The sequence below is a fragment of the Onychostruthus taczanowskii genome, unplaced genomic scaffold, assembly GCF_017590055.1.
Source record: "Onychostruthus taczanowskii isolate IOZ18803 unplaced genomic scaffold, ASM1759005v1 scaffold7, whole genome shotgun sequence".
Lineage (NCBI taxonomy): Eukaryota > Metazoa > Chordata > Aves > Passeriformes > Passeridae > Onychostruthus > Onychostruthus taczanowskii.
In genome coordinates, this window is record NW_024504786.1 from 6,597,043 (window position 1) to 6,608,728 (window position 11,686).

Here is an 11,686-nt window from a genome sequence, read left to right on the forward strand (position 1 = left end):
CCTCTCATACTTTGCATCTCCTCTAAGAGGAGGTAAATTGATAAAATTCTGACTTCATTTTATTTCTGCGTTAAAAATGTCAATAACATTAAATAACACACATAGCTTGACATCACCTCTTTACAAACATGACTGTAAAGTACACATAAGAAACAAAATTTACCTAAAATCTTTGGACAGAAACCCAGTCTAAAATACGGGTAAGGAAGGAACCCGCTCCTCCTGTGTTATATTTACAGTATCTTTGATTTATATCAAACATTTTTAAAAAGTATTAAAACAAAAATAATTAAGGCAAGCCAAATCCTTTCCTTGCCAGCACGCAAAGCTCGTCCGACTGGACATATTGAGGCTATCAATCGGTGGTGTGTATTTATAACCCAGTGCTCAGACAACTTGGAACGACAAATGCAAACAGCCACAAAGAAGTTACTTTGTTCGCTTGGCACAAACAAATCCCCGAGATGAAAAGCAGCCTGGCGTTTATTTTGGGCCAAGCTTCCTCATCTGACGATCCACAACGTGGCACGGAAAGGGCAGTGTTACCAAAGGACATGAAGCACATGGAGATGCATCATTAGAGCAAACACAGGCCAGGGTGCCAGATTTTGTTATTCTTGCTTCTTCCTTCCCGGAATGGATGTCACTTTCCCTCCGTTCTTCTCCTCAAAGCACACTGGTTTGGAGCTTGGTTGTTTGTTGTTTGTTTTTTATTTTTTTGGGACCAGGCTCGTCGGCACAGCCTGAAAAGCTCTTAGAGCTATAATTTAAAACTGAATTGTGTTGATTGAAAACACGGCAAGCATCTGACTGCAGACATGTCTGAAGACTTCCACATGCATAGTCAAACAAGGACTGGTGAAGACATGGTGGGATTTGCCAGCAATATTAAAGCAAGCTCTGCAGGCACATGATCCCCAACTGTGCCCTAGCAGGCAGCCCGGGAAATGCCCATCTAGAGATGCAGTGGATTCCCTTAACTACTGAGCCACAAAGACCTGAGCTGTCCAAGCAAGCAAGACACTGTGATGGTCAGGCATTCTTGAGAGGCTTCTCAGAACAGAGAGTTCAAATCCAAGACTAGAGGAAGAAACCTCAGTGGGGTCCAGGCTGGTTTGATACTGATACCTCATTTATTCTCCAACATGACTGAGTCACAAGAGAAGCAACAGAGGAGAACAGAAAGAGCAAAATAACTCCAACATAGTGTTCAGCCAGTGAACACAGGGTTTCCTGGGAGGAGAGCACAGTGCCTTTTGTGGGAAGCTGACTGAGGGAACAGCAGCAAGGAAAGAGGTACCAACAGATAATGAACAGAGGCTGCAGGAGGTCAGGAACAGTTCAGTTTTAGGAATGATGCTGTTCCAGTTCAAAGGGAGTATCTTGCCATATTCTGTGGCTCCTTCAGGGGAAGATCTGGTCAGGCTTCTAATCCTTATCTCCGTGGGCAGACATGGACACTGAGCCTTGAGTCACATTGTCCCATGCATGGATAATGGAAGCTCAGCTGTTTGATCCTACAATGCCTTCATTCTTTTCATACCTTCAGCCTCTTAAGATACATCATGGAGCTAAAAGCATGAGAAAGTCTTAATAAAGTTTTAAACTTCTGACAACACTCAGGCTTTAAAAGGAGGGTCATAGGTGATTTGGGAGACTTTTCTCTCATTTCATTTAAGAAAAGGACTTCTCACAGCTCTTTAAACACCAGAATAGAGATTCATACATTTTTCAGTGTATGGATTCAAATCCTTGGTTTCTTTGGCAAAAGGCCATATAAATTCTCATGGATTTGTTATTGCCTGCTATAAATTTACTACTCAGAAAGAATAATATTTCATTTGTTTTATCGTTGGTGCCTCTAAATAAGGTGAAAATAGATTAAAGTCTTTCATTGAGCATCTTGATGAGGGCAGAGAAGGAACATAAAAAGAAGCCAAAAGGACACTTAAAGAATTGATATAAGGCTCCATCAGCTATAATTCAGTTGATAAACTCAGGTATCCTTTGCAATGAATTACAATGCAAAGAGATTTGTTCTGTAAATTCTGTCCAGAACTTGGCAACACCATTCCTAAAAAAAGAAAGCAAACCGCCAGGGGACTAGAGCAATACTTTTCATCTGAATAAGCAGAGTTTGATCTTATTCATGTTGGCCTTTAGGTGTTTTCTAAAAAGAAGAATAGGGGCTGTAGAGACAATTCACCCATACAGAGTAACACCCTAGCCCATCAGAAGGCCTGAAACATCCACCCATTCTTTTTCTTCAGCACAACCTTTAATACCCTTATTGTACATGCATTGCACCTGTGTGCCCTCTGTACCCTTTTGGGATTGGTCAGTACACCTGGGCACTCCAGGTAATGTCTCATTACCTTCAGTACTGGTCACCTGACCTACACAGCTGTAACCCATTAGGGATGAGGCTGGGCTGCAGCCCTACTCTCAATTACCACAGACTGTGAACCTCCACAAGACCTCAAACTCTTCAGTTTGCAGATTTGTTGGTATATGCACAGCTTCACAAAGTGAAATTCATCATGCTAAAGCCGTTTGCTTGGCAGCTCTACTTATTCCATGACTCTTTATTATCTTCACAGTGACCTCATTCATAGGGGATGCTGCAGGGATCTTACCTCCCTGTATCAGCCCCCAAATGAGGTAGGCTTGGGATTCAGAGAGCAGGACCTGGACTTCAGCAGTGGCAGAGATCCAAGTGTGCAGAAAAGTGGGCTTGGTTTTTTGTGACAGTGTAGAGTGAAATCAAAGATTCCTGCTGTTTGGACTCTGGACCTTCTCCAAAACTTATGTTCAGAGCCAGACTTGCCTCCATTTATCAAACTTACTTAGCTTGAAGAGTCTGACCATGTGGTAACCACCATATTAGCATCTCAGATATTAAGTTTATGCTACTGAACAAATTTATGACTTGAAAGCCTGATCCTTGTCACTGGGGATTCAAGATGTGGACAGATGAAGCAATTTGCTCAGAGTCAAAAAGAGGATGGGTTACAAAGTTGAGGACTAAAGCAGAACCCCTGAGTCCCAAGGTTTTGGCCAGTGCCCAAGGGGATCCCTTCTCCTTTCCAGGGCTTGAAAGATCAGTGAATTGCTCTCTAAATGCTTCCAGTGGGAACTCTCCAAAACACAGCAAATGGGATTTTTCACACTTTGACTAATGAAAGCTTGGCACATGGCATGACAAATAAAATCCTCGCTGCCAGCAGTACAGATACATATAAAATGATGTTTATTTCTACAGGGGTTCTGAATAAGCAAAACATTTTTCACCCATGAAAGGCAGTTTCTGTGTGCATGTGTAAGTTAGCAACAACAACAAAAAAGTGTGACTGATGATCCCAAGGATCATCATCTCAATGAGATTTAAATAGTAATAACTTTTTGCTTCTCAAAAGAAAGTCTCTCTTTTTACTTCACCCTACAAACTTCTAGGTTTATTGTGGCTATATTTCTCTGCTCTTGACAGGAATACAGACATAATTCATCCTTTTGTTTCATGTTTGGAAACTAGTTATCATCACAGGGCTAAGCATGTATGGAGAGAGATGCAACAAGAAGATGTGCTCAGAAAGCACAGTGCCTTCAAGATCTACTTGCACATGAAAAGAAAGTTAGTTTCTAACAAGGAGGGAGAGCTCATTCTTCCTGCCAAATTATGACATTTCTTTTGATGTTTTTTTCCCTGCTTTTTTGGTGCTTTCCACATGACCAGTGCTAACGAGAGACTAGTCCTTAACTTCTCATGCAGGCAGACGAAAAGCAATTAGACACAAACTGGGACTGATCAACACACACTAAAGACACCCTTCCAAAACAGTTTTTTCTCTTTGTCTGCTCAAACTGTTTGGAAAAGAGTGCACTGAAAAAAGCCCTGAAAGCAGTAATTTTTTGTGAAATACTGATAATGGGATCCTACCAGATAAATAAGAGATGACCTGGCCATAGCCTTCCAGATCTCAGCAAACTTGATATCCCTAGGACAGCTCAGCAGAGGAGCCCTTATAGGTATTTCAGGGACTTGCCAGAGTGTGAAATGTTTATTTTTTCTCAAGTCCAAAAGGATTACTGGGACTATTTAAAATTTGTTTCAAAGAAGCAATAGAAGAGCTTTATAGTTCTGCAATAATCAGAAGATATGTAAGAAGAGACAGTGAAGTCGTGAGGTGCTTTAGCACAGCAGGGCATCAGGTTTTATTTGATTAATTCTTCCCTACAGCTTGGAATGGATATACACAGTGTGATTTCAGGGCAGGAGTAGCTTCAAAGTATGGGCTGAGTATCACAGATCCAAGCATGCACAGCTGGATCTCAAATGTATAAGCCACTTTGACTTGCACATGAGGAAGGAAAGGGGAAGATTACTACGATCTGAAATGTCAAAGCTTCTTCCACACGATTAAGTGCATTTATATGTTCTACTCAAACCTGCAGAAGTTGTTTCCAGGCAACAGAAAGAAATGAGTAGGACTCCACATTAGGTATGTGGCTGTACAATATACATATGCACTGCTCCTCACCTGAGAGTTCCTAAAAACAGGACAAAACCATGATTTGGACAGAGAACTGGTAGTGCTACAAGAAAATGACAGGTATTGAAAAAGGCTCCCTGTCATTTTCCCCCTGGGGAACAGGACAAGGGATACAGCATAGAGATGGTTAGGATTCCCTTCTAATAACCACGACCAGATTTCTCATAAAAGGAGGCAGCCAGATTTCTCCTGCAGCAGGTGCCCTAGAAACCCATGTGCAGGTAGCACATACTGGCTGTGGCATTCCCAGCAGCCCATTTATCAGGAAACACCATCACAGGCTGAAATGCAGGTGTTGAAATCCAGAGAGAAGGCCATCCCCATGATGAACCTGCAAAATCATTGCTGAAGCGCTGGCATGAATTTTGAGCCTCATGGTCTCTCAGCACCACTTAGCACTAAGGCAGAGTCCTCCTCCTTAGCCTTACTTAGAAGTAATTTTATAACTTTGTAGGCAAATTTGTTATTTACCCTTTTTAATGGACTCAGGATGACTTGGGAGGTTTCACCAAGAATTTGCACACTGGTCTGGAGGAGCAATAGCTTTGTGCTGGACCACTATTAAAAAGCAGGAATGCAGGTGACCTGAATCAAAAGAATGGATGGCACAGGATGGATGAAATGAGGTCAGTAGCTATCACAGAGGGCTACCCACAGCCTCCACTCCTAAGCGAGATGAACATCTGGTTGGGATAGTGGAGGTCCACCTGACCCAGCTCTGGCCAGGCTAGATCAGATCCCTTCCAAATCTACTTGTCTAAGATTCACAAAACCAAACAGACACACTCGTATGGCATTCTGAGATTAGGGAAGTTTAGATCCTGGCCAATTTCTATTGTTAAGCTCACAAAACACTGTGATAAATAATGGAAAATGCTTCAGCCGCTATTTATTTGGGGCACTTCTACCATGTGACATCAGAAAATATTCCATGGTGGAATTTATTAACATAAAAATGGACTCAGTGAGACTTTGTGATCTATAAAACTTCCAGCTAACTAGACTTTTGGTTATCCAATCGACAGATGGTGTTTTTCTGAACTGGTTATGTTGATTCACAGCACTGAAGTGGTTACTGGAAAAAAAGGACCATGAGTTTAATAAGGAGCAGGCCCACACACACGCAACGAATGTGAGCCATATTCTGCCAAAAGAAAAAAGCAGCACTTTTTACACCAAATTGCCAAAATTTTGGCATGTTTTGCATGTCTATTACGTGTTCCAAGCCACTGAAATAGGAATGCTGTTGGCAAATGAACTACATCAGACATGCACACAACATTATTGGATTTCCTTGGAATATTCTGCCCCAGGTTAGGCCAAAGATGCAGACTCTCTTTCAGAAGTGCTGTCTTGGAGGGCCAGTTTAGCTGCCTTATAATAAAGACTCACCCCACTTAAAAAACCCTCTGAGGCTTCTCATTAATAAATGCCAATGAACATAATATGATACCCAGGCTGTATATATCAATGGCAATGTAGAAACCAGGAAAAGAAAATAGAGTGAATAACAATAAAGAGTGAAGCATTTAGAGGACTCTTGAGCAGCTGAACTCACAATCATTCTCCAAACATGAAAGAGGCTTCAACTGTTTATGAAATTAAGTGGAGCTTTTGGAACTGATTACTGAACTATGTTGAACAGGAAGAAATCTCTTTGCTTATTAGGCCTCAAGGAGATAATCTGCAGTGCTATGGAAACAGCTATGGCCTTTTTCTATACAGCAGGGAGATTACTTCTGTTCAGGTGGACGAGCTGCTTTCAGATCTTTTTTTCACATTCCCTCTGATTCAATATGCTTTAGGAATGGAACAGTAGTGTTCTGCTTCAGGTGCAGACAGAAGATGTTAAAAACACAGGCTCCACCATACTTGTGGTAGGACATCAGAAAAGGAGAGGCTTTTTCCTTCTCCATAAGCTAAAATTCAGAATATTTTTGAGAGGATGGGGAAAAGGATTGAAAAGCATATAAAGGAGCATTAATAGCACTCACCTATCCCATCATCTTGTGTGTATATATATATATACACATACATATATATATGTGTATATATGAATGCACTAATATATATAAACACATAGCTACATACACCTTCTTAGAGATGTGCATAGGTAACAATATAGACATACACAAGCACAGACTAAACTTTATACAGAGGGAGAATGCATTCCAGAGTCTGACACTGGGAAAGGTTTTCTTCAGCTATTTACACGCCTAGTCTCAGGCAGGATGTGGTCTGTCATTGCAGAGGCCACAGCACAAGGTGAGACTTTGCAAAATGTAATACAAGCTATTAATGCTGGTTGGTCTGCAAAATTTGTACCTCCCTCTTAGAAGGGAGGATGCCAGGACTGAGGGGGGATTTTCTTCAAGAACTAGATTGGTTGTTTTTGCTACACTGAGACAAAAGACACTGAATTGGACACAGAAGGACAAACAGACAAGAAAATGTAAGATTGACTACAGTGACTACATTGTACTGCTTGCAACACACACGAAAAAAAAAGTGAAACATTGAAAGAGTTGTGGTAATTCAGCAGTTTCGGAATGACAGCTTTAAGTAGTGGAGGCTTGTTCATCTGACAACTGCATGTTTCAAATCATGAATTGCACAGCTGAGCAACGATGTTTTATGTGACTACAACATCAAAATCAATCTTCTGCAGGAAAATCTATTTGCCAGACACATCACAGCACAGGTGTCACAGCAAGTAACAAGTCATGGCATGACAGCTAGCGGTGCAACTGCTTTAGGCATAATAATTTTTTGAGTCCAGGACAGCTACAGAGAACGCCACCTGTGTATAAGAGTAAAGAAATCTAATTAGCATCTTTAATTGAACTTCAGCAGCATGGTCGAACATTGAAATGAACCCTGCTCAGAGTGGTTGGACGAGAAACCTCAGGAAGTTCCTTCCGACCTAAATTGTTCTGTGATCTGTAGCATACAAGAAGATTGAATCTCATCTACCATCTCTGGCAGGAGCAGAAGACACTTTCAGCTTCATTCATAGAAAAAAGAAAAGCTGAGTTCTTACTCTTCCAGTTTTGACACAGGAGAGGTTTGGGGAGAGTCACTGGCCAGTGGAGTTCCTTACTGGAGGAAGGTTTTAAGAAATGCAAAGACTGAAATTCACCGGGTGCCTTCACATGAAATCCACTGGGTGCCTTCAAATGAAAGGTGGAGACAGTGAAATACTGCTACAGTACAGGCCAACAATATGGTGTTTTTCCTGTGAGGAAGGTGAGCAGAGAGGAGCACATTCTTTAAAAAAAAAATGTTACACTTCCCTGCATGCAAATACTGAGCCCTCACAAACTGTTTTCTCATATCTAATAATCTTCTTTACCTGTTGGAAACTCACTGTAATTACAAGTTTCAATGCATGCTTCTCATTAACAAAGAAATCTACCCTCCATTCCATGGAGTTTTGTTTTACCTCATTAAACATATTGTTAAAGCCTCCACAAATATTTTTTATACCCACACGGACTCCTTATTGAATCTGGCTGTCTTCACTTCCTGTTTAAGCACAACTCACTTGGTAAGTTGTTGCCTCACCACACCCCTAAAGTGGTTGCCTTTAAGTGGTTGGTGAAATGATTAATATTTATTTAGTAAGGTTCTTTGAAAATGATACATGACATAAATAACAGCTATAACTATTTATTATGCTTCCGCAAAAATACAGCTTTTGTAAGATTAAAAGCCAATTCTCTCATTAATTTTCTTAAAATTTGATAAAACCAAACTAACTGAACCTTCCATTTGCATCTTAGCCCTCCTTTCTCTTCACAGTTTTTAATAGTCAGTATTTTCCACCTGATTACTTCTAATCACACTGTTACACTGTTTTTACAGCCTTGGGCTTTATTACAAAGCCCCTCTGTTAGTCAAGATAGGCACAAAACAGTAGCAGGTAGGGAGCAATACACATTTTCCAAAGATCAGCGCCATTATTTAGTGTTTTTGTAAATATTTACTTTAGACGAAGGCTAAATGTTACTTAAGATTTGTTCTAAACTGCTGTGTTTAAAAGTAAAAATCACGAGGACATATGGAACTCATCTGAAGGAGAAAAAAAAGTTACAATTTCACAAAATAATTAATTTCTTTACTGTTACCAAAGAGTTGCCTTCATAAAACTTGTGGCATGCTTTTGTATCTTAGGTGGAACATCATGACACATATCATGTGGTTTTGTGGTCTCCTCTTCCTACTGCCTGAAGCTCTGGCTGCAGTTTCCCCAACCTGACTGTCCCACCAAATCTGTACACACCCTCATCATGCTCCCGGTGGGATTTCTGTTCCTGTTCCGTTCTTCCCCCCCCCCCCCCCCTTCTTCTTAGTCATCTTACCCACAAGCCGCATAAATCAAGGCGAGGCCGTGTTTTCACAGCTAGACAGTTCTTGCAACATCAGGGCTGAGTTCAGGGAAATGGCTGGAAAACTTGCTATCCACACACATACACACACACACACCTGCCTTTTGGCTCATGGAAGACGAGCACAGTGCCAAAGATGTTTGTTTATTCTTGCCCTGGGTGCTTTGATATGTACGCTATCGATGAGGGCAATCGCCTCCCTCACAGCGCAGCACCCGGCACCGAGCAGGGCCTCACATCCTCACAGACCTCCCAGGCGTCTTCTCCAGGGCGTGAGATTCTGGGTCACGTCACTCCTGCTGTCCCTACCAGCCTCCTGACGAGGCCACTCTGTTCTTTCATGGCTTTGGAAGAGATTTGGGTAGATCAAGTCAAAGCTACTAAGCCAGGCAAGTGCAGCCATGCCACTTTGGACGCGGCACTTGCTGAATGCAAGGAGAGTTTGATCCAGGTGGAGCAAATGCAGTCCTGTGTTACAGTGTCGTGACAGCATCAAGCCTGTAGCTTTGAAATAGTTTGTGGCAGCTTAGGGAAAAGCAACAGGATCCTGTGCTGTGACTCTACTTAGCCCTTGTTGTGTGACATCTGCTGGGACATGGACTGCACAGCTTTCCTGCTCTGGACCTTAATTTCAGGTCTGGGCACAGCTACAGTGACCAGGCAGCAGCCTGCACATTTGGGGTGGGCAGGCTGGCAGCGTGTGCTGAGGCACACTTGGGAGAAAGGTGAGGCTGCCGCAGAGAGAAAGATGCTGTGGGCATATGAAGCAAGGCCCTGCCCTCCCCATCCTTGTGGGATTGTGCCATCACATCAGCAATGCCAGGGAAGTGAGTTGGTGGGGAGGGCACAAGAGCAATCACTGCCTACAAAGCAACACACACACAGCTACTGCCACTCCATATTCCAACAGATGTCCCACAGAGCCAAAGGTGACTCTAGTACCCAGACACAACTTGGTTGTCTCACTGGACCGTCCTGTACTGCAGTGATGGGACACCCTGTGTGCTAAAAATCCTTCTGCCTCTCTGTTCTTCTCTATTTTTCCCTTATCTGAACCATATCTCTCAGGGTGGAACCAGAAAATTGAATATTTATTTGAAATATTAAAGAACTAGAAACACAATGCGGAAAAACCAGTCCCTTACTCCGCCTGATTTTTACCTGTCTGGAAGATCTGGGAGGAGACAGAAGAGGATGAGTGGCATTACTCAGAAAGGAGCTGCTGGTTCCAACACTGTGGTGAGGAGGATGCTATCCTTCCAGGAGCAGCGTGCAGGGGATGCACACACAGTGGTTCCAAAGTGCCTTCCACCTGTGTGGCTGCTTTGGTCCATCAGTCACCACAGCAACCGGGTGTCCCTCACAGTCTCCATGGGGCTCTCAGGAAGCCACATTTACATCCAGGTGGGCCCGAGTCTGTCACTGTCCTTGGCAAAACTCTGCTGGCTCTGTGCACCATTATAGTAATGACTGGGTTTCATCATGTAAATTTTGGTAGTTTTGATAATGTCAATACACTGAGGAACTTCCCAGTTTTGGACAGGGTTTACAGTCAGGGAAGTGATGGGCAAGCCAGGACACAGATTGGCTTTGCTGCACACAGCAGGATGAGGGTAATACCCGGGACCGGACAGTATCCTGCAGGTAGAAAGTTCTCTGTCTGGCACCCTGACTCCCATCCCTGCCCAGAATGGATCTGGAGAGGCAGGAGGTCTGGCATCTGACGGTGACAGGCACTGTCAACCTGTCTTCTGCTCTGAAACTCTTTAAACACAGGGTAAGTCTGTGAGTTGGCGCTGCTGAACTCAAACACCTTCTGCAACCACCTCCACAGAGGATTCCAGACGCTCAGGGATCCTGGAAGTGCTCCCGTCACCAAAATCACCTCAGGTCGTGCTGCTGAGGCTTTTTGGTCCAAGTGGAAGCTGGATCGCTAATGGTGCATGTTTGAAAACGACACAAGTTTCCTTCCTTCCATCCTCCTGTGAAGCTCAGGAGGCAGGGGTCTCGGTGAGGACAGCTGAGGTACACGGTACGGCGCTGCCCGTGCCATGCAAGGGCCACGTCCTTGTCCTGCCCTCCCCGCCGGGCTCGGAGGGGCCCGGGAAAGCCGGACATGTCCTGACCGCGCGGGTCAGCGCAGCCCGTGAGGGCTGAGCGGGGGCGCCCCAGGGCGTCCCCCGGGGAGCCGGCTGAGCTCGGTTCCTGCCCGTGACAAGCCCCGTCGGACTGACTCTGACAACTGATCGAGTTTGGGGATGTCGGAACTTCTCGGTTTCGCGATGTCGGTGTTTAACGCGAGGGACGCGCCGCGCAGGTGCCGCGGGACGGGCGGGCGCCGGGGAAGCACCGCCGCCCCTCAGCCGCAGCCGCCGCTGGGGCAGCCAGTCCTTCCCCCTGCACTTGTCAGATGCAGATGGGACTGGCAAAGTTTGTTTGAATAAAAAAAAAAAAAAAGCCTAAAAAAAAAAAAAAAAAAGGGGAAGAGCAGGAGGAGGGGGGAGGAAAAAAAAAAAGATCCTAGAAATCCAAAAAGGCTCATCTGGGAAGGAGAGAGAGGAGACCAAGAGGAAGCGGGATGCAACTCAACCTGACGCTGATCTGCTTCGTCTTCGGGGGGTTCCTGCCCGACGCCGCGGCCCGGCGGGAGCAGATGGACACGGGGCAGTGCGACCTGCCCCGCTCGGTGAGCCGGGCCGGGCCGGGCCGGGGGCGCGCCGGCCCTCGGGGGATGCGCGCGTGTCCGCG

The 11,686-nt window shown here is 44.3% G+C and overlaps 1 protein-coding gene across 1 annotated transcript in view; it reads left to right on the plus strand.

Annotated features, from left to right (window-relative positions):
• The first annotated feature begins 11,323 nt into the window (after positions 1 to 11,323).
• TRABD2B (TraB domain containing 2B) overlaps positions 11,324 to 11,686 on the plus strand; it is a 262,429-nt gene continuing 262,066 nt past the window's right edge. Inside the window, exon 1 of the mRNA XM_041421843.1 lies at positions 11,324 to 11,624. Coding sequence (XP_041277777.1) covers positions 11,517 to 11,624 — 108 coding nt within the window. The 5' untranslated portion in view covers positions 11,324 to 11,516. The remainder of the gene's footprint in view (positions 11,625 to 11,686) is intronic.